Source organism: Apodemus sylvaticus, chromosome 10 (assembly GCF_947179515.1).
Source record: "Apodemus sylvaticus chromosome 10, mApoSyl1.1, whole genome shotgun sequence".
In the NCBI taxonomy this organism is placed as follows: domain Eukaryota; kingdom Metazoa; phylum Chordata; class Mammalia; order Rodentia; family Muridae; genus Apodemus; species Apodemus sylvaticus.
This window is the reverse complement of record NC_067481.1, coordinates 20,474,008-20,496,660: the sequence shown is the minus strand read 5'-3', so window position 1 is coordinate 20,496,660 and position 22,653 is coordinate 20,474,008. Positions and strand designations below refer to the sequence as shown.

The following is a 22,653-nucleotide window of genomic DNA, read 5'->3' as shown; positions in this document are numbered from 1 at the left end:
TGGTGGGTAGTGACATCAAAGTCTTTATTAGGCAGTAGGAAAAGGGATGCACACAGTCTCCTGGGAAGGGAAGAACCCATGGAGTTCTGAGCAGAGGCAACTGGCTGGAAACAGGAAGCAGGCACTCAGCCCCGCCCCCTCTGCTATCATTCTTCCTCTTCATCTTCCTCCAGAGGTGGTCGATTCCGCTTGAAGAAGCCAGCCTGGAGGGGGGAGGGTACAGGAGCTGGGGTCAGAGCACAGGGACAGGGTACACGCTCCACAAGTTGCCTCAAAACCCGTGCAATGAAGCTGCATCCCTAGTATCTGAGAGTGGGATTTTTTTTTTAAATTGGGAGATGCTTCTTTCATAGATTAAAGAAAAAAATACATTATATTTATTTATGTGTGTGCATGCTTGAAGATCAGAGGACAGTTTTTAAGTATTGGTTCTCTTAGCTGGGCAGTGGTGGTGCACACCTTTAGTCCCAGCACTCAGGGAGGCAGAGGCAGGCAGATCTCTGAGTTTGAGGCCAGCCTGGTCTAAAGAGTGAGTTCCAGGATAGCCAGGGATACACAGAGAAACCCTGTCTCGAAAACCAGAAAAAGGTTCTCTCTTATTATGTGGGTCCCAGGGTTAGAACTCAAGCCATTAGCCTTGGTGGCAAGACCGTTATCCCCTGAGCCATCTGCAGCCTCTGTTTTGTTTTTTGAGACAGGATCTCATGCAGCCCAGGCTATCCGAGGACTTGCTGTGCAGCTTGTACTTCAGACATTTAGGATTGTTTTTGTCATGATGCTTGGCTTTAATTTTTCCCCTTTCTACATAACTCATCTCTATGTCCCCCAGCACACAGAAATGAATGACCCTCTCAGGAACCAGGGGCAGGGTCTATATAGAAAGTTCTCAACCTATGGGTCCAGACCCCTTTGGAAGTTGAAAACCCTTTCACAGAAGTCCATTGGAAAACATAGGACACTTACATTACAATCCACAACCATGGCAAATTACAGTTATGAAATAGCAACAAAATAAATGTTATGGTTTGGATCACGACACAGGGCACTGTATTAAAGGGTTGCAGGGTTAGGAAGGGTGAGAACCACTGGCCTAGATCTTCCAGCTTCCCATCTCGCTAAGGCGAAGGATAGTTCCGAATAATGTCATCATCTGCTTTAGTTGTATGACACAAACATAAAGTCACCTGGGGAGAGGGAACCTTAAAAATCACCCAGGTCAGTCAGGCATGATGGTGCACACCTTTTATCCCAGTAGTTGGGAGACAGAGGCAGGGGGATTTCTGAGTTCCAGGCTAGCCTGGTCTACAGAGCAAGTTCCAAGACAGCCAGGGATACACAGAGAAAGCCTGACTCAGAAAACCAAACAAAGAAACAAACAAAATTACCCCCGGATCAGCCAGTAGCCATGTGTCTTTGAGGCATTCTCTTTTTATGAAAATGCAATTTAAATTTTATCTTATGTGTAGGGACATTTTCATTTTGCCTGCATGTGTGTCTGTGTACTACATGCTTGCCTGGTGCTAAAGAATCCTGAAGAGGCTGGCAGCGGTCAGATCCCCAGGGACTGGAGTTACATAGGGTTGTGAGCCACTATGTGGGCACTGGGACAGAACACTCATCCTCTGGAAGAGCAGCCAGTGCTCTTAGGTCATCCTTACATTTACAAACCCATGAGACATTTTCTTTTTTTCTTTTCTTTCCTTTCCTTTCCTTTCCTTTCCTTTTCTTTCCTTTCCCTTTCTTTCTTTCTTTCTTTCTTTCTTTCTTTCTTTCTTTCTTTCTTTCTTTCTTTCGTTCTTTCTTCTTCTTCTTCTTCTTCTTCTTCTTCTTCTTCTTCTTCTTCTTCTTCTTCTTCTTCTTCTTCTTCTTCTTTTTTTGGTTTTTTTGAGACAGGGTTTCTCTGTATGTCCCGGAACTCACTCTGTAGACCAGGGTAGCCTCGAACTCCGAAATCTGCCTGCCTCTAGCCTCGAACTCTGAAATCTGCCTGCCTCTGCTTCCGAAGTGCTGGGATCAAAGGCATGCACCACCAACGCCTGGCTGAGACATTTTCTTAATTGCTAATTGATGTAAGGGACCCAGCTCTCTGTGGGTGGGGCCCTCCCTGGGCAGTTGGGCCTGAGCTATATAAGAAACCAAGAAAGGAAGCAAGCCTCTGAACAGCTGCTCTTCAAGGTCTCCATCTACTTCAGTTCCTGCCTCCAAGTTCCTGCTTTGACCTACCGCTCTTACTGTAAAGTGTAAAATGAAATAAATCTTTTCCTTCAAGTTTCTTTTATTCATGGTATTTTATCGCTGCAACAGAAACCTAACTAGGACCGGAGGTGAGCCCTGCTCATAGCAGTCAGGAAACTCTGAGGGCAGGTCTCAGTTTCCTCTGACTTCCTGGCAGCGGGGTGGGGTGGGGGGCGGGGGTGGGGGGTGGGGGTGTGGGAGGAATCTGAAGGCCTGAGGATTTCAGGCATCCTGCTTGGGGGGTTGGGAGGGATGGTACATGCCCAGCACAAGTCTTCGGGAAAATGGCATTCTAATCGCGGATATGGAGATGAGATAGGTCCTGTACACCCCCACCCCCACTCCGTCTGCTGGCCTATGACCACCTGGGAATTCTGTGGAAGTCTGTCTGTCTGTGTCTCCCTTTCAACCTCACCTTCCACATGGCCAAAACTAGAAGGGTCAGCAGCAGCAGACCGCCCAGCACGCCCACCAGCACCCACCAGACAGGAATGGCCCTCTCCTCCAAGGCCCGAAGCAGCTGTGTCTGCACCTGAGGGCAAACTAGATGTCACTTCAGGGGGCCTGTGACCGGGGATGAGGATGCTCAGCCACACCATCTCCTAGCAACCATACCTCAGTCCCACAGAGACCCCGCCCCTCTTTCTCAGACTTTGTCCTTCAATCCAGGGAGGCCCCACCCCTCAGCCCTGGCGGGGTCCCATCCCACGCTGGCTGGGCGCTGCGCTGACAGCGGGGAAAACTAGGGTCTCTTACCCGAGCTTGCCCACTGGGCAAGCTGACCACCGGCACAGAGTAAGGTAGGGAGGAGACGTTGAACCAGGCGTGCGACTGAAGCACAAACTGCTCCTGCGGCCTCTGTGGGGGGCGGGGGTGACAGTCGCTTACCGCAGCCACTCGAGGCCTGGAGATGGCCGCAATCCAAGCTCTGGACTCCCAGTTTTTGAATTCCGCCTGGGTTTTACCTCACCCCCGCCCCAGGGCAAATCTTCCCTAGGCTTGTGTGAACCCGCCCAAACCCAGAGTAAACTCTTGCTCCGCCCACCGGCCCCGCCCCTCCTCGTCCACCCGCGTCCCGCCACACCTGCCGGAGGCTGGACAGTCCCAGCATGGCATGCACCGTGACCATGGCCCGCTGCCCGCGCACCATCTCCTGCAGCTCACACTCCACCACCGTACAGGGCGCTGAGCCGTCGCAGCTCTGAGGGGGATGTGTGGTAAGTTCACAGGCCCCCCTGCCAATCGTCCCCCATCAATCAAAGACCCAACACGGAGAGCCAGGAGAGCTCAGGACTGCTCAACAGTCCAGAGATACAGGGGTGAGGCCCAGAGGCAGGGGTCATCCGGAGCCTGCAGTACTCGATGTTTTTGTGACATTGGTTTGGCTTTTTTTCTTTCTAGTTTTCGAGACAGGGTTTCTCTGTTTAGCCTCTGGGTATCCTGGAACTAACTCTGTAGACCAGGCTAGCCTCGAACTCAGCGATCTAATTGCCTCTGCCTCCCGACTGCATGCCCTACTACTAGCACTAGCTGGCTCGGCTCACTTTGGGTTCAAAGGAGAAATATACACACACACACACACATACACACACACACACACACACACACACACACAGGGAGAGGGGGAGGGGAGGGGGAAAAGGAAGGGGAGGGGAGAGGGAGAGGGAGAGGGACACGAACCCCATGTGTCCCCTCTGCCCCTGCCTCCCACCTCCTCTGTGCTGCAAGGGCCCTAGCTGGAGCGGTCGAGCCTTCTCACCACCAGAACTGGGTCCTGCGGCCCCGGCCGGTTGGGCCCCTGCCGCAAAGCCTGTCTGCGCTCGCGCTTGTGATGGATGGGGCGGATGATGGAAGAAGGGCTGGGCGTGGTTGGCCTCCGGTCCACCTGGGGGGACAAGGGCGCAGTCAACGCGCTTCCAGGGTGCACACCCACACCCTGCTCTGGCTGTCGGTCTGGTGTCTCTCACAGCCCCTTCTCTCTCCCAGACCCTTACCTTGAGGAGCTTGGGGGACGGCTGTGTGGAGCAAAGGAGACCCCCTTGCGGCTGCACATCCAGTATATGGAGCAGGTCCGAGGGCTGGGACTGGCCAGGAAGGTGGATGACGAGTCTGAGGCCGTTCACAGTGCCAGGGCCATTGTTGTGGAGCTGGGGGTGGAGGGCTGGTGGCTCAGCTGCCAGGCTGTACCTCGGAGGACCTTCTCCCCCTCCCTCTCCCCACCCCCATCTTACCCAGAGGCTCCTCCCTACCTCATAGGTGTGTTCCAGCCTGGAGACCCAGCTGTCCAAGTCATCCTGTTCCCCGTCACCTTCTTCTGCTGCCACCACCAGGGAGGCAGGGAAGGAATTCCTGCAAGTGTCCCCACCCCCAGAGTGCACCTGACTCCCAGGTGGACCCTCCAGGACCCCTCAAACTTTACCCTTTGATGAGATCCTGGGGACGGGGACACCACCCCCCCCTACACACACACACATGCTAACCATGCGTTGTAGCAAGCTACAGGCCCACCTCCTTCTCCAAACCAAAGGCTCTTCCGCCATTTTCCCTTCCCGAGCCTTGTCTCTCACCCTCGAAGCTCCACTGTGGCTTCAGCTTGGATTGCCACAGGCAACAGCAGAGCCTTGCTGTTCGGATTCTGGCTGTTCTTGCTGGAGGGGGGAAGGTGAGGAGTGAGGAGAGGAGGGAGGGCGGAACTGTAGATGGCTCGGGGAGTTCATCCCACCACAAAGAGCATATCAGGTCCGTTAGACCCAAGAAAGGATGTCTTCCCGGACCCCAAGACTCAGAAACAAGTCACGGAGGAGGAAAGGCCACAGGGCTGGTGGGCAGGCCTTCCGGTGTGGAAGGGTTTCTGATGGCGGCAGGGTGGTGGGCAGCAGGGCTGCCTAGCTCAGTACCTCCTGAGCTGCAGCTGGAAGGACACGGATGTCCCAGCTTCCTCCAGGTTCTCCACACTCACCAACATCGTGATTCCTATCTGGAAGAGGGAAAATCCAAAGTCGCCACCCCAGTGTCCACTCTGGGCCCAGTCCCCCTGCTCCAAAGCCACCATTATTGTCATCCACCTTCACCCCCCAGGGCCTTATCCACCCTGGGATGGATGGAGCTAGAGGCTCCTCGCAGAGCCCTTACCCGGGTGTCTTTTTTCATGGGGTTGCCCAGCTCACAGAGGGCCACCCTGGACTCATTCTCCTTCTTCTGGGTGCAGACGAGCCTCTCAAAACCCTGGAGGTGCACAGACAGGTGGGACAGAGCAGTGTGGGCGTGGGGTGCCCTGTGTGTCTGCAGAAGACTTTCCAGACAGTCATGGGGGAGGGCCCTGGGGGATTTCAAGACTGCAACTTTCTTTTTTCTTTCTTTCTTTTTTTGTTTTTGTTTTGTTTTTTTGGATTTTTTTTTTTTTTTGAGACAGGGTTTCTCTGTGTAGCCCTGGCTGTCCTGGAACTCACTCTGTAGACCAGGCTGGCCTCAAACTCAGAAATCTGCCTGCCTCTGCCTCCCAAGTGCTGGGATTAAAGGCGTGCGCCATCACCACTGCTCGGCTCATTTTTACTATTTTTAAAGGATTTTCATTCTGGAAATTAAAAAAAATTACCCAGAGTGACCTAGTTGCTATAAATTATAACAACAAAATAAAGAAAGATGTGGTGGTGCACGCCTTTAATTCCAGCACTCGGGAGGCAGAGGCAGGTAGATGGATCTCTGAATTGGAGGCCAGCCTGGTCTACAGAGAGAGTTCCAGGATAGCCAGGGCTACACAGAGAAACCTTATCTCCAAAAGGGGGTGAGGCGGGGATGGGGGCCTGGAGAGATGGCTCAGCAGTTAAGAGCACTGACTGCTCTTCCAGAGGTCCTGAGTTCAAATCCCAGCAACCACATGGAGGCTCACAACCATCTGTAATGGGACCCAATGCCCTCTTCTGCTGTGTCTGAAGACAGCTAGAAGTATCTTTATACATATACATAAGATAAATACATTTATATTTAAAAAAAAAACAACCCATTTGCTTCCTGAGCCTTTTGATGATTTTAAAACAGACAGGGTTCTAGACATTTAAACCATTAGTGAGTGCTTCTCTCTCTCTCTCTCTCTCTCTCTCTCTCTCTCTCTCTCTCTTGTTTTTTTTTGTTTTGTTTTGTTTTTTTGTTTTTTGTGTTTTTTTTTTTTGGTTTTTTGGGTTTTTTTTTTTTTTTGAGACAGGGTTTCTCTGTGTAGCCCTGGCTGTCCTGGTACTCACTCTATAGACCAGGCTGGTCTCGAACTCAGAAATCCACCTGCCTCTGCCTCCCAGGTGCTGGGATTCCAGGCGAGCACCCACCGCCCGGCTAGCCGGTGGTTCTCCTGCGTCCATTGCCCCTATCTATGCTGCATCCGGAAGCTGAGACGTTCATACATCTTTATAGACAAAGCATCAGAGCAGTGGATCTTTGGGTGGGAGGCCAGAGTCAAGGCTCTCAAGCCTGCTGCCTGCTGCCTGTGCCCCACGGTGACACCTCACCTCAATGTTGCTGAGAGCCCGCATGTAGTGGGCACCCGGAGGCAGGTGCACGGCCAGCTCCGCCTCATAGGCCCCCTCGCCGTCATTGGCTGCATCAATCTTCAGCTCCAACACATTGTCAGCACCAATTAGGAGTGGGGAGTCCCCCCTGTATGGGGAGAGCTTGCTTTAGGCTTAGAGGCCAGGGGCGTGACAGAGGGCTCAGGTAAGGAGTGGGTCTCCCCGGGGCATGGAGGTACAGGACAGGAAGAGTGGAAGGTTCTCTCACGCAGTAGCTGTGAGCCGGAGCTGTGGCACGCACACGTCGTCTTCCCCACAATCCAGGATGATCCGTGTCTAGGGGACGCAAGAGGATGTGTGGGTGAGCTGAGGGCTTATGGGGTTTAGGGGGTCACATCAGAGCTCAGAGAATGACCACAGCTCCAGGGGGCGCTCTTCAGACTTTGGAGAGGAAGGGCTGGAGTTTATGTAATGGTTTGGGATGATGCCAAAGTTCTGGTGAGAGTTGGCTCATGAGTTACAATAGTGTTTGGGAGGGACACTGAAATTTGGGGAATTCCGTCAGAATTTGGGATGACTCCAAGGTTTGGGGTGCATGGTTTTAAGTCCTTCCCTATCGGGGATCTTGCTGATCGTACCTGCTCCAGGACGTGGGTTTCCCCATGCAACACCACAGCAGGGGCCACTCCAGTCTCTTGTGGGGGCAGCGACACGTTGAGGCTTAGCACAATCGGGCTCAGCTTGTCCCGGAAGTCGGCCTCATCCTAGCACAGGGCGAGAGTCTGGCTATCTGTTGCCGTGCTGGAGTCCTCGGCCTGCACACCCAGCTCCTCCCACCCTAGCCTGAGCATACTCGAAGGAAGGCTTCCGTGGTGTGGCAGATGGGCCTGTTTCTTCCGCCCAGGTCCAGGCTCAGGGTGAGGCTCGCCTGTTGAGAAGCCAGCAGGAGCACCCGGCGGCCCTGACGGGGCTTCTGTAGGTCCAGCTGCAGCTCTGCCTTTAGATCTGCAGGGCAAGCAGGAGGGATCCAAGTCTCCCTCTAGCGGGGACACCCAGACCTCCCTTCCTTCAACCCCTCCCTCAGGCCACTCACGCAACTTCTGAGGAATATTGTGTCCCTTGGCTCCCACACACATCTGGATGTTGAAGCTGCAAAGATGAGGACAGGCTTGTGGGTTAGGGTTAGGGCCTCCTAAGGTCCCTAACCCTGCCATGTCTGTGACCTCCACCTCCTTACCAGCTGACTGGTGTCTTGGTCTGTTTCAGGACACAGTTCTTCAGTGTGGGATTCAGGGAGTCTTGAACCATCAGGTGGACAGTGGTCATTACCACAGGCTGAGCTCTGATGGAATTGGAAGAGGCTCTCACTCTGTCTCCCGTCCCCCCCCCCCCCCAGCGTCCTCTGATGCTATGGCCCCTCCCCCAAGCCCACGCTCACCTGTACACAGCCACCTTGCTAGCCCCATACGCTCCCACGATCAGGTCTATAGACATATAGAAGGGTCAAAAGTGCCGTTAGCGTGGGGGCAGAGTCCTTATCTTCCAAAAAATTCTCCATACCATCCAACCCCCTGGATGTTCAAGTTGTCCTGAAGCCAAACCCAAGCATCCCAGCCATATACACAAGTTAGAACCCACAGCTGGCACCAGGTCAGACATGAACTGCCAACTGTGTGTTTCTCCACACTTGTTTCCAGCAAGTGCTCAAAGGCCTGTCTTGACAGGCTGGCTGCAACCCGCAGTCACCTGGGTATCCATTGTCATCGACGTCTATAGTACCGCGAAGGGAGAAGCCAAAACCGGAGCCAGCGGGGAAGGGGCTGTCCAGGACCTGGGAGGGGCGTGGACTCAGCCCTTCGCTCTGACCCAGGAATATCAGCACTTGGCCCTGACCCCTGGAACCCCCGTAGGGGGCCGCCACAGCCACGTCTGGAAGGAAAGAGAAAGTGTGTGGCTGTGGTTGAGTCTCTCCAGAGCTGCTTCTCTAGGCCTGTTCTCCAGGTCCCGGGAGACCAGGAGAAGGATGCCAAGTCTGTATCAAGGAGGGGGTGGGAAATCGGTCAGGTATTAACAGATTGTTATAGAAGTTCCAACGATAGTCTTAGTCTTCACTGTCTATCTAGGGAAATGCAAGGGCTCAAGGGATAAGATTCTGTTTACTCAGCCCCAGGGTGGCGCACGCCTTTGATTTTAGCAATCCAGAAGCATTATTAGCAGGTGAGTTCAAGGCCAGCCTGGTCCAGAGTGAGTTCCAGGACAGCCAGGGCTACACACACACACACACACACACACACACACACACACCCTTGTCTCAACAAACAAACAAACTATTCCATTTCATCCTGATAATTGGGTGTTGTTATCCTGCCTGGTTCCTGTTATTGTTAATTTGAGGTTTTTGGTTTTGTTTTTCTGAGAAAAGGTCTCTCTATGGATCCCTGACTGTTCTGGAATTTGCTATGTAGACCAGGCTGGCCTCAAATTCTCAAGAGATCTTCCTGCCTCTGCCTCCTTAGTGCTGGCATTAAAAGTGTGTGCCACCATGCTCCTGGAACATGTTGGCCTATGTCTCACACACTGACCTCTAATTCTTTATGCAGCTGGGCCATTTGTTATGATGTTGAACTTCTGGTCCTCCTGCCTTCGCCTCCCGTGTCTAGGAGGGCCGCTGTGGGCACCGTCACGCCTGGTCCATGCACAAAGCTCAAAGCATTAGTGCATGTCAGGCAAGCCCTCTATTAGCTCGGTGATATCCCTGTCCTATCATTTCCATTTTAGAAGAAAACGCTGAGCCCCAGATGATTAAATAACGGAGCCTCGGCTGAGGTAAAGGACTTCCTAGTACAGGTGAGGTCCTACATTCGGTCCAGAGTAAGGGGAGGAGGCAGGCCTGGTGTGCTAGCTCCCAGCACTCAGGGGGCAGAGGCAGGTGGATCTCTGTGAGTTCCAGGCCCGCTCAGGTTACATAGTGAGGCCCTGTTTTAAAACACAAAACAAAACCAAGAAATAAATGAATTAAAACAAGCTGAACTTGCTAATCCAGATGTTAACTGTTTCATCTTCACTGTGCAAACTTTCACAGCCACATCATAGGTTCATTGATACAACTCACGGCCACACTACAGACTCATTGACACCACTCACACATACATCATAGGCTCATTGACACCAAGGACTTTAAGACCTTCCCTGAAAGTGTGTCTTTTAGCATAACCTCATTATATGATTGTATGAGCTCTTAGCATAACACTGATTTATATCCATGTCTGTGTATCTTAACTGCCTCCCCGTGGTTTTCTGATTTTGTTTACAACATATCTTGTTATTTTCTAGATCACTGCATACATAATTCAAATAAAAGTATTTCATCCCAGTCTTCAGGATGCAGAGGCAGGTGGATCTCTGTGAGTTCAAGGTCAGCTGGTCTACACAGAGGGTTCCAGGCCAGCTAAAGCTATACAGGGAGATCTTGTCTCAAAAACCACAACTGACAGACCTCTGACTATAATGGTAGTCTTTTGGCCTCCTCTCTGTCTTGGTCTTTGTCTCACTTGGTCTTCATGAATTTCCCAACCATTCTGTTCACTGTTCATTTCTCCAGCCTTCTTGTCCTCATGGTCAGTTTTGAGTCAGCCTGGCTAGACTCTGTGTGGAGCTAATTCAGCCCAGGGTTGCAGGAGACACAGAGCAGACGGGACCCTTGGGGACCTCCTCATAGAACTTATTTCTAGTGATCTCCCTTCTTCCAGGCTACCAGCGCCCCTCCATCAGTAAGGGAGCCCGTGGTTTGCTTTCTTCCTGCTTTCCCGGTGTGACCTTTGAATTAGCATCTCCTGCCCCTGGATGGGGTCTCTCCTGCCCCTGGATGGGGTCTCTGCATCCACAGGCATCGCAAGGACCCTGCTCTGACTGACCCCTCCAGGCCCTTGAAACACTATTTTCCTTTGTGATTGAAGCCGACTTTCCCACAGGTCCCATCCCTGTTCCAGGATGGCTCTGCTTTTCCTTTCTTAGTCAGATTGGGAAAAGAGCAGTCTGCCTCGCCCACGAGTGTTTCACAGACTCGGCCTACCCTGCTCCCATCCCCTGAGGTCCTCTGGTTTATGCTTCTAGGCTGCCCTTCACTGGTTGGGTTTTTTTTGCTTGTTTGTTTGTTTGTTTGTTTGTTTGTTTGTTTGCTTTTGGTTTTTTGGATTTGTTTTTTTTCGAGACAGGGTTTCTCTGTGTAGCCCTGGCTGTCCTGGAACTCACTCTGTAGACTAGGCTGGCCTCGAACTTAGAAATCCACCTGCCTCTGCCTCCCAGAGTGCTGGGATTACAGGCGTTTGTTTGAGAGAGCGTTTAACATATCTTGGACTGGTCTCCAAGTTCATATGTAGCAGAGGATGATAACCTTGGACTTCTGATCCTCCTGCCTCCACTTCTTGAGTGCCAGGATTGCTGGTATGCACCACCATCCCTGGTCTTGGTTGGTTCTTGTCATGAATGAGCTCCTTCTTGCTGACACCAGGATGTTGATCCAGTCCCGTCTAACTGGACCTTTCAGGACTGAAGCGACTCCTTGGACCATTTCTTCCTCCTACTCTATTCGAGTACTCTATTCAAACTACTCTATTTGAGTTTTGGGCCACTGATCTCCTGGTCTCTCTCCCACCCATCTGAACATTCCATTTGTTTCCCAACATCACCTCTGGGTGTGCCCTAAATTAGCTTTTTCTTCTCCGGGTTCTACGCTGGGCCTCTTCCTATTTCACAGCCTCCAGATCCCATCCACTCTCCTGAATTCTCCATCTTGCCCTGGGTTCTCCCTCGTGGAAGTGGGGAAAACCAATGACAGCAGTTCCTAGTATTATTTACACTTAATGTCCCCAAGCCCTTTCAACGCAGCTAGTCCAGAACTGAACTACAGAGTTCCCTGTTCACTCCTTCCCCACTCCCCGTTCTTTCTGACTCCATATTCCATTTCCCATCCAGCACTAATAGTCCAAAGTCCAAGCCCTAAATATATGTAAGGTCACTGCATGCTGGGGTCTAGACAAACTGTCTCAACTGGATTTCTTGAACTCTGGTACCCACGTTCCACTCAGGAGTCAAGTCTTTTCTAGTTCCAGGTGTCCAAGGTGTCCCTGTGTCTCAGCCTCCCTCACACTGGATTGCTGGTATACCCCATCATATGTGGTGTAAGTCCATCTTTTTCTGAGGGCTGCTAGCTCTCTTATGACCAAATGTAACTCCTCCACTCACCATTGTAGCCATCTCGGTTGAGGTCACCCAGGGGTGCAATGGCAGACCCAAATCTCCCATAGAGCTGAGAGCCAGTCAGCAGGAGAGTGGGTGTGCTCAGAGCTTGGGCACCCTTGGGCTGCAGAAACAAGTATACTCGGCCCACCTCGGCCAGCTTGCGGTCTGCTCTGCTGTCCATGTACAGTGGAGCCCCCACCAGTAGGTCATGTCTCCTGTGGACCGGATGGGCAAGGTTAGGTGCAACTGAGCTAGGGAGATGCTGGGGATGAGGGCAATTCTTGGGCACCCTTGGGAGAAGATAGTAACTCTTGCTTCTGGCCATTGAAGACCCAGCTAGGTTAGGGGTGGGACATTCCGTTTTCTCACCCGTCCCCGTTGACGTCAGCGACTGCCACCGAGTGCCCGAAATATGAAGCCATCTACAAGAGGACTAGCGTTTCAGTCTGTGTTTCTGTGCTCAGCATCCTCTGCTAGCCATCACCCTCATATCCCATGAGATAGCTTGGGTGTGCACGGTTCAATTCCCTGACTTTGGCCACGCCCATAGGGTCACCGCCCCCACCTGTTCTCCATGCAGCCGGTGCAGGGTCTGGTAGTAAGAGTCCAAAATTTCCACCTGCATGGAGGGACACAGCAAAATGTTTCTTTCATGCTCCCTCTTTGGCCTCTCTCCCTGAGAAAGGGCAGGGCATTGGCAAGCATGGGGGCGTAAACAAGAGGACTAAGATCAGCGGGTTCTGAAAGCCAAGCCGGGAGAGAGAGAGAGCCGCTACTCACCGCTCCCAAGGTCCAGCTCCAAGTGGGGGCACCGAATACGTATTCTGGGGAGAGCAAGGCTCAGTAAATCAGACTCATAGTATCCACCTACTCAATTCCCGCACCAGGACCCAGGGGAAATTGTGCGGAGGTTGCTCTTGCCCAGGGCCCCGCCCCCAGCCCCTAAGCCCCTCCCCCTCTCCGCCCCCATAACTGCATTCCTTGCCTGTAGTGCTCGGATCTCCATCGAACTCGCCCACGGCTACCGAATATCCTGAAGACAGAGAAGAACAGTAAAGCAAAGAGGAAGAGTTCAAGGGTCATGAGGACCGAGCTCATTAGTACAAACTGTCTTGTGTAACTAGGAAAACTGAGGCGTGCCAGAGATCTCACTAGAATCCACAGCGAGAAGGGCGAGCCAGCGTGGATGGGAAGTGGACGTGTGTGGGGGAAGAGGCAGGAACAGAGGGCGGGGTGCCTTTGTGCTGGGGTTGACTAGCTAAGGTTGCCATAGAGGCTCGCACAGAGGCAGGACCTGACTCAGGGTTTTGGGAAGCCTGGAAGGGAGCTAGCTGCCAGCGTTACCCCGGTAACCGTCGAAATACACTGGGTTGTTGGAGTCGTAGGTGAAGCGCTGGTTGGGAACGTGCCACAAAAGGGTACCCGGGCGGTAGCTAGAGATGATATTCCCAATTGGAACGCGAGCCAGGAGACCTAGGAAGGGCACAGGGACAGGACTATGGGAGCCCAGAAACATGAGTCTCCCCAAACTGCGAGATGGGGGTGGGTTGGATTGCTGGGCACATACCTAAAAAAAAGTAGCCTCCAGGGGCCCCAAGCACTAGCTCCCCAGCCTGAAAAAGAAGTCCTGGTCGTGAGAGGTTCTCTCCTATTCTGGAACAATCCTAAACCGCCTTGCCCCTCTCTCTCTCTCTCTCTCTCTCTCTCTCTCTCTCTCTCTCTCCCCTCTCTCCCTCTCTCTCTGAGACAGGGTTTCTCTGTGTAGCCCTGGCTGTCCTGGAACTCACTCTGTAGATCAGGCTGGCCTCGTACTCAGAAATCCGCCTACCTCTGCCTCCCAAGTGCTGGGATTAATGGTGTGTGCCACCACCGCCGCCCAGCTCACCCCTTCTCCTTTTAAGAGCAGTCTTACTTTGAAGCCCAGGCTTGCCTTAAACTTGCTATATAGCCCAGGCTGACCCCAAACTCACCACCCCCCTGCCTCAACCACCAAGCTGAACTCTCTTATTTGCTTTTGCATGTGACTTGCCTGGGTCACCGCCAAGCTGAAGCCTGCTTCACAGTATCGCTTGTCTACGCCTACAAGAGGCAAGCGGGAATCAGTCAAGGGGTGGTCCCCTCGGACGAGGGCTTAAGCCAATAGTCCCAAGTGGGCAGGCAGAACTGTGCAGAGCAGGGAGGACATGGAGGCGGGGCCAGGGGCGTGGTGTAGTGGAGGGGGCGGGGCTCCCGGGGCAAGAGGTTGGTGGTGGGGCGGGGTTTGCAGTGACCAGTGGGCGGAGCGAATGGTGGACCCGTGCTTACTAAAACCCTCTGCGTAAACCGAGCTCATGGTGTTGGCACGACAGGGCGAGTACTCTGCGCGGCCCCCGCTTTGGAGCTGAGCCACGAAGCAGCCTCCTACCGGAGTCTTCTCTGCCTCATCGTACTTTTCTAGGACATTCCAGTGCTGCCAGGGGGCACAGGCCTAGAGCAGAGCCACAGGAGAGTGGGGAAGGGAGCTTATTCGGACTTCTCCCAGCGTGTCCCTGCCCTGGATTCCCTCCCTTTGACCTGTCCTCAGTGCCCACCACAATGACGTCATTCCAGCTGACGACCGATGCCCCAAGTCCTTGCCCGGTCTTGAAGGTTTGGAAAGTTTGGAAGCTTAGGTTTCGCGTCTCATCCCCTGGAGGGCGCAAGAAAAGGTGGAGCTCTGGAGACGGCCATCCATTTTCACCTGGCTCCCGCTTTCCCTCCATGCTTGAGACTCACTGAGGTCGAAGAGCAGCGAGGTGCACTTGCCGCCGTCGGCCTTCCAGGGGCACAGGAACACGCCTCCAGTCTCCTCTTGACTTGTGTTTAGGGCTCTGGGGGCGCCTACCACGATGGACACGCTGTGTAGGAGAGCCGGGTGAGCACAGGCTATGGTCTTAGTCCTGCCCACTGCCCACTACCCCAGCAGTGCCCGGAAGGAGGTGTGGCATAGGAAAAACTGGACCATCTTTCCTCACAGTCCATTAAGGCCAACCTCTTCCTTTTAACTGTTAGGAAATTAGTCCGAGCCAGGCGGTGGTGGCGCACGCCTGTACTCCCAGCACTTTGGGAGGCAGAGACAGGAGGATTTCTGAGTTCGAGGCCAGCCTGGTCTACAGAGTGAGTTCCAGGATAGCCAGGGCTACAAAGAGAAACCCTGCCTTGAAAACAAACAAACAAACAAAAAAATTAAAAACAAAAAAAGGAAATTAGCCCGAGACGAAGCCAGTTGGTTTGGTTTGGATAGGAAGGCTTTAATAACCCTTACTGAAAAGACCTGTTGTGCTTCGTACACTGATCTCCCGCGCTCCCACCCCCCTCCCAACAAGAACCAGACAAAATGTCTGCCTGTCAAACTTTTAGAGATCCCTTGGTGAGAACTGGTTGGAAGGGAGCCAGATGGGCGGAGCTAACTGGGGTGTGTGGCATGAACAGGGTTGAGGAGCCTAGCAGATCTGTTTAAACCAGGCCTTCCATATGTAAAATGGAGGTTCTGCTGTTGGAAGAGTCAATACAATAAACATGTGAGAGGTATTTGGCATCATGCTTTTGTAAGTGTGTGTGTGTGTATGTGTTAATATAAGCACACAGGATGCTTATGAACTTGTGTCCGTGTGACCAAAGCTTGGGGAAAGAAGTAGGAAACAGAATTGGACTAAACACTCTAGAGCTCTGAAGCCAGGAGGGTTTCCTTAGGTTGGTTTTACTTGTTTTTTGAGACAGGCTCTCCCTATGTACCTCTGGCTGTCCCGGAACTCACTATTTAGACTAACAGGCTGGCCTCGAACTCACAGGGCACTACCTTTGCTTTCCATTAAGGTAGATTAAAGGGGTTTGGCATGACACCCAGCTCGGGAGTTCTATTTATTCCGATGGAGTCTTGTTATGTAGCTCTGGGTATTTGACTTGTGGTAGTTCTCCTGCCTCAGCTTCCAAGTCCTGGGTATACAAGCACGTGCTACCACACTGAGCTAGAGAAGCACCCCTTACAGTCATCAGCAGGAAGGCAATCCTAGGTCCTTCCCCCTCACAGAGTCTCTGGAGGCAAGTCATCTTAGGAAGGGGACCTGATTTTTGATGAAGTGACTCTCTGACTCAGAAGAAATAATTTCTTGCAGCTGTCTGAGAATAGTCATTACTATTCCCCAGACCTGGGCATTCCAGTGTTTATCACCATAAGTCACCCAGGATAAACACAGCTATGTAGATGAGCCAGGACTCTAATCTTGGCAGTCTGACCACGACGAAGCCCGATCCATACTGACTGTTAGTAATCTATTACTTCTTTTCAAACGTCTGCGATTTGGGATTTGGAAGGAGATGGTGTGGAACGGAGGGAAGCAAGGCATACGGCGTAGGGGTGTAGGTGCTTATAGCTTTGCAAGTCAGTTTAGGGTGAGGGGCGGGGGGGTGGTGGTGGTGGAGGTAAAGCGAGCCACATCATTGGCGCTTGGGGATAAAGAAAAAAGAAGACACCAGCCTTTACCTTTTGTGCTCTGTGCCCATCTCCATCACTATCCCTCCATAGCACCCTCCCTGGACTCCACAGCACTCCTGACAGGAGCTCCACTCACAGACCAGAGAATCGACCTTGCTCAGTTAGGTACGGAGAGGCCGGAGAGGCTGGAGAGGCCGCAGAGGCCGCAGGAGCAATGCTGGGGGGAGGGGCAGACCTCTCTTAACACCCTTATTTCCTTTAGCGCTCACCTCCCGTGGTTGTCCTTATGAAAGTCCACCGAGAAGCCAAAGTGGCTGCCACTCGGGCCGGTATAGACGGAGAACTTCACAGGGTCCAGGTTCAAGGCCCAGGCTGGAGGAACAGCACTAGGTCCCAAGAACAGTGGTGTCCACTGCAGAAGCCACAGGGGATGCCATGTCCATCTTCTTTCTCCCCAGACCATCTTCCTTCTCCCCAAACGTCCTAAACAGGAATGCGCCAGCTCTTTCCCTTTCCCTGAAGTTCCCACCACCGGAAGCTTCAGCTTATCACACTGGAACTCGTGTCTGAGCAGCGGGCAGAGGGCAACAGCCTCTAGACCACATGCTCTCTAGGACTGCGAGGAAGGGGGAGGGTCCACCCGGGATGGATGCTGATGGCTGGAAGACATTGCTCCGCCCTTCTTTCCAAGTCCGGTTGTTTCTGTTTCTCAGCCACATGCCCTGAAATTCCCTTTCTCCTCCTCTGTCACCGTGAGAGTCCAGCCACCAACCCTTTCTGCCTGGGACTCTCTGGCCTGGCTTACTTCAGCACGGCCATAGTTGGTCAGCTCTTGCCTCCCCCACGTCGCTGACCACTCTGCTCTTGAGCACTGTGACTTGGCCAGACGGAGAGGAAGGAGTAAGGAAGCTGCTCTCGCTGGATAAGACCGGAGGCTGGGATCGGTTTGAGTAAGACATTTACCCACTTCCTCCTCCATGAGCCTTTGGTCAGCCTCAGCCAGCAGTATTTGGCGATTGCATTCCCCACATCTCCATCTTGAGCCAAGTTTTAGTGTGGTTACATGGGAGCCTTCAAGCCGGGCAGAGGGGTCATGAGTGGATCTTGGTCTAAGTGGGGGGAGATGGAGCTAAAATGACATCATTCTGAGGTTCACAGTTCTTGAGATTGAGCACCAGCTGTTCAAGTGAACAGCTTTGCTCCTTTTTAGTTGACAGTATCTAAGTAAATAAATAAAATAATAAAAATAGGTAGGTAGATAGATAGATAGACAGAACCTTCCAGAATTGATTCTGGACAAAGTCACTGTCTAGGAGAAACCTCCTCCTGAGTCCTCAGGTTGGCACCTAGGCATACACACACATGGGCACAGTACCCAATGGAACTTTTTACTGGACTGAGTACCAGAATCCTTTGAGAGCAAGGGTCTCTTCTGCTGTCCCCGGGCCTAGCCCACAGCTCAGCATGTAGTGTTGTTGAAAGGCTGAATCTGAAGTCTTCGTAAAGGATGGAAGGAACAAAGTGAGATGGGTCAGATTCCGAGGAGAAAGATTCTTCTCTATGGATGAGGGAGTAGGGGAGCAGAAGAACACCGTGCCCTGCTGGTTTTGCACACCTTTTGCCCCAAGGCAAAGGGATATAAGAATATAGCCACAACTTCCTTTACATCTTTTTTTTTTTTCCTTTCCTTTTCTGCAGTGCTAGGGATAGCCTCATGAACGCAGGACAAATGCTCTACCACCGAGCCATGTCCCCCAAGCTCCACCTTTGTTTCTGATTAACTGCTGCCTTATTCCACTTTACCACCCTATCTGATTTTGAAGAACTCCTTCCTCCTACCTTCCTCTCATACCTCACCTCAGCACACATTTTACTCCTCACTAAGCAAAAAGTTCCTTGGATTTTATTCAGGGCTTTCTTTGCTGGTGTGTTCCCAGTGCCAAGTTCATGACAGGTCTGCAGTCACATACCAGTGTCTGGGCCTCTGCCTCCCCACTGTTCCCAGTGAGTGCTTCCTGCATGGCTGCTCTATTCTGTGTAGCCCAATATGAATTCATATCACCTGGTAGTTTCTTTTACAATTAAAAAAAAATGATTTATTTAGGTATGTGAGTACACTGTAGCTGTCTTCACACACACCAGAAGAGGGCGTTGGAGTCCATTACAGATGGTTGTGAGCCACCATGTGGTTGCTGGGAATTGAACTCAGGACCTCTGGAAGAGCAGTCAGTGCTCTAAACCGTGGAGCCACCTCTCCAGGGCCCTGACTTAGAATTTTTTAACCACAGTTTAAGTCCATTTTGTGTATGTATGTATGTATGTATGTATGGGCATGTGTGTCAAGGCATAAGTATGGAGTCGCAACTTTCAAAAATTGGTTTTCTTCTACCATGTGGGTCTCAGGGGTTGAACTCCAGTTATTTAGGCTTGGCACCAGTTGCTTTAACTCACTGAGCTTTGTCCCTGTCCTTGTTCTTTCGTCCCCATCCCTTGAGACCTCTTTTTGAATCAGGGTCTCATTTAGCCCAGGCTGGCCTTAAACTTCAGATATTTCCTCCTTCAGCTCTGCTGGAGTGCTGAGATTCCAGAGATGCCACCACTAACCCTGGTTAATGCACTGGAGTCCTTTTATGTTTTGTTTTTCAAGACAAGATTGCTCTGTGTAGCCCTGGCTGTCCTGACACTTTGTAGACCTGATGTGTGGATGCAGAACCCCGAATCCTGGTCCTCTGCAAGAACAGGATATACTTAAAAAAAAAAAAATAGAAAGATTTATTTATTGTTATATGAAAGTACACTGTACCTGTCTTCATTCAGACAGTACCAGAAAAGGGAGTCAGATCTCGTTACGGATGGTAAGCTATCATGTGGTTGCTGGGATTTGAACTCAGGACCTTCGGAAGAGCAGTCAGTGCTCTTAACCACTGAGCCATCACTCCAGCTTCTGGTGAGTACTCATAAGTGCTGTTTCTCCAGCTCCAAGTACTGGAGTTTTAGAAAACAATTTCTAGGGGCCCATTGTGGGTGGGGCCATCCCTGGGCTGGCGGTCCTGGATTCTGTAAGAAGGCAGGGTGAGCAAGCCATGAGGAGCAAGCCAGTAAGCAGCACTCTCCATGGCTTCTGCCTCCAGGTTCCTGCCGAGTGAGTAGTTCTGACTTCCTTTGATGATGGAACGTGATTTGGAAGTGTAAGCTGGAAACCCTTCCCTTCTAACCTGCTTTGGTCACGGCATTTATCGCAGCAGTAGACACCCTAAGAGAGATTCAATGAACTGTGTTCCAGTTTAGACCACGACACTGGCTGCTTGTGGCTACAAGGAATGGAGAAGGAAGGAAGGAAGGAAGGAAGGAAGGAAGGAAGGAAGGAAGGAAGGAAGGAAGGAAGGAAGGAAGGAAGAATCTTGTGTTAAGACCAGCTGGGTAGGGCAGAATTCTGGGTTAAAGGTGATGTCTGAACCAGGTACTGGTGGCTAAGAATGAGACAGCAGAGATGGGCACAGCGACACACGACTGTAACCCAGCAATTGGGAAGAAGATGACACATCAAGCTTCAGTTAGCCTGAGCCTTATACCAACCCACCAAGGCTATCCAAGGTGACAAAAACCGAGAGAAACACCAGCTGAGTACAAAATCAGTAGCTGGATGTGGCCAAGGCCTGGTCCCTGGCTGGCTGATGGGGTGCTACCACTAACTAAACCCAGCAGCCTGAGGCGGGAGGACTGCATTGCTTTGGTGACAGAACTGGGTTATCTTGCTGCTGAAAGCGCGGGTTGAGGACTGGCACTACCCCAGCTTTCTGACCCCATTGGTCTGTGGGCACAGAATCTCTCAAGGCGTCATTTAATTGACAACCATCAAGCTTCTATTATAGCTTGGCACTAAATGAGGTAACGGAATGCCTAGAGGGGGCTTCATTTATTTATTTTGGTCTTTTTAAAGGAGATCTAAGAATTAGCTTACGACTGGTAAGATGGCTCAGTGGTAAAGAACATTGGTTGTTCTGAGGTCCTGAGTTCAATTCCCAGCAACCACCCAGGGATGCATGACTATCTATAATAGGATCTGATGCCCTCTTTTGGCATGTGGGTGTATGCGCAGACAAGAGCATCCCTATATTAAGAAAAATGTCCTCTCAGAGCTTACCGTTTTACTCGAATGGCACTTGGGTTCTGAAAAGCTGCTAAGCTTACGTGGGGCAGGGGGTCCGATTCTAGCCGGGGATGCCAGCTAGGAAAAAGCTGCAGTGATCAGATGAGCTGCTACGGGTGAGGTAGAGCCTTCTGTGGCAACAAGAATAGAAATAGTCCTGGATTAGTTCTCAAGGGTTCAGGATGGAGTACATTCATGTTTTAAGACTAGATGGCTGAGCCCTTATCAGAACAGAACAACCGACTTCACAGAGCACAGGCTATGCAGCCCTGTCTTTTTTGCTTGCCACCTTCCTTGCCCTCCGAAACACACCTTTCCCTTTCCGTCACTGTTTGAAGACAGACGTTTGGTATTTTAAGCACAGTTCTGGGCACTCAGCTTTGGTAGCCAGAGAGTAAACAACTGCATCAGAAGGAGAGACAGACACACAGCTCTGAAAGGCTGAGGAAGAGGGAAGCTCTCACTCACTGGACCCCTTCTGTGTCAGCTCTCTGCCTCTCCTGATGGGACGGACTCCCTGGTGTGGATGAAGACTTGCTGGCTTCAGGCTTACGGGCCAGGCAGAAGCACTCCGACATTACAGTGTTAGTCAGAGATGAAGATGGTAACTAAAGCCTGGTAATACAGACTTTCTCTTAAGGTAATTAATCCTGATGCTTGGGCAGCTGGAGCTCTCAGAACCCTTCCCAACATTTCAAGCATGCCTGGAGGGTCCATGATCTGACTGTCCAATAAGACACTGTTTACAACCCACCCCCACCTGCCCAGGCCTAGGCAGCAGTAATCACAAGAGACTCCACTAAGTTTCCACAAAGCATTGGTTTATTAGAAAGTTCCTTTCCCTCACTTTACAGCATATATATCTCTATCATATATGATAAAGTTAAATACAATCTGTTATGCTTGTATGTAAGGATAGGTTATTTTGTTTTTCCTTTTTTTTTTTTTTTTTTTTAATTTTTTTGAAGTTTTAAAATCACTATTCTGGAAGTTAAAGAAAACTGCCTCCCTGAAGGCAGAGGCAGCAGAGCATAGCTCGATACAACCTAATGGGAAGCAGCACAAAATGTTAATACTGTTTTATTTAAATATTTACACGGGATGAAAGCAAGAAGAACCAGTCCCTTCATTTCATATAGATGCCATTTTTCCAGGGCTAGTTATCCAAACAGTGATACTCGTTAGGACAAGGAGCAGGAGAAGGTAGGAGGGGCCAGCGGAGGACGGGCCTCGATTTGCCCAGCACTTGCTTCCCTAACAAAGCCCATTCCTTTGGGGACTTGAGAAGGCAGGAAGAGAACCTTGGTCTAGGCAGGTAGGGTTTATGTCAGTTGACTGCTTAGCCAGTTCTAGCCACAGGAAGAGCACTAACAAAGGAGATGAGACCTGTATTACAAGCACCTTTGGGTCAGTGTTAAGGAGGACTGAGAGCCTGGGGGGAAGGCCAAAGGGGAGAGGGATGGAAGGACTTCTGGTCATTGTCACGGGAGAAAAGAAAAAAGGAACCTCTACTGCTGAAATTGAAATCAAGCTGGGCAGACGGCACAGAACTGCAAAGTCAAAAATCTTGACCTACCTACCTATAAACGTGCTCACCTCCCAACAAAGAAGAGAGAACTGTCCCAACTCTATTATCCTCTGGACTACTTCTATTTTAGTGTCTAGCCAACCCAAAAGGCACATTTTAAAAAATTGTCAGAGAGGGCTAAATACTAGGAAGGCAAATAAGACTGCCCGGAACAAGGTACCCAGAGAAACCACAGGGTCCCTCTTCCAGACAATCACTGAGTGTCACTGCTTCCAGAGAATAAAGCTGTTGAACCAATCCTCCCCTCCCCCACCAAGCCCACTGTCTCTCTATATAACAAAGTAGGAACCTCAGGGAGAGCACTGCAACAGAGCACGCTCCCGACACCACAGCTGCCTGCTGCTCAGCTGCTCAAGAATCCTGGTGCAGGACGGACCAACTACTGCACAGTATTTAACACTTGTCCCAGGAAAAAAAATGTGTTAACATTTTTATAGTTCATAACTTTAAAAAATACAGGGGTTGATAAAATATACATGCTTAGTCA

General features: G+C 51.3%; 1 protein-coding gene across 2 annotated transcripts; it reads right to left on the bottom strand.

The window, feature by feature from the left end:
* Positions 1 to 17,245, bottom strand: Itga2b (integrin subunit alpha 2b). Of its 2 annotated transcripts, XM_052196343.1 has the most exons (30): positions 16,698 to 17,245; positions 14,730 to 14,851; positions 14,546 to 14,643; positions 14,280 to 14,442; positions 14,005 to 14,054; positions 13,543 to 13,588; positions 13,320 to 13,448; positions 12,961 to 13,008; positions 12,756 to 12,799; positions 12,541 to 12,594; positions 12,345 to 12,397; positions 11,979 to 12,190; positions 8,481 to 8,663; positions 8,173 to 8,218; positions 7,972 to 8,076; positions 7,828 to 7,883; positions 7,588 to 7,739; positions 7,373 to 7,498; positions 7,003 to 7,070; positions 6,735 to 6,882; positions 5,368 to 5,460; positions 5,133 to 5,212; positions 4,803 to 4,883; positions 4,485 to 4,584; positions 4,230 to 4,382; positions 3,995 to 4,120; positions 3,320 to 3,436; positions 2,992 to 3,093; positions 2,651 to 2,767; positions 1 to 203 (listed from the first exon to the last, which is right to left on the bottom strand). In XM_052196343.1, the coding sequence occupies exons 1-30, from the start codon at positions 16,889 to 16,891 to the stop codon at positions 147 to 149; spliced, it is 3,123 nt and encodes a 1,040-aa protein (XP_052052303.1). In that variant the 5' UTR covers positions 16,892 to 17,245; the 3' UTR covers positions 1 to 146. The 2 variants fall into 2 exon arrangements, with proteins under 2 accessions (XP_052052303.1, XP_052052304.1); XM_052196344.1 differs by lacking the exons at positions 13,543 to 13,588; positions 14,005 to 14,054 and having other exon boundaries at positions 16,698 to 17,244.
* Between the last annotated feature and the right edge of the window lie 5,408 nt (positions 17,246 to 22,653).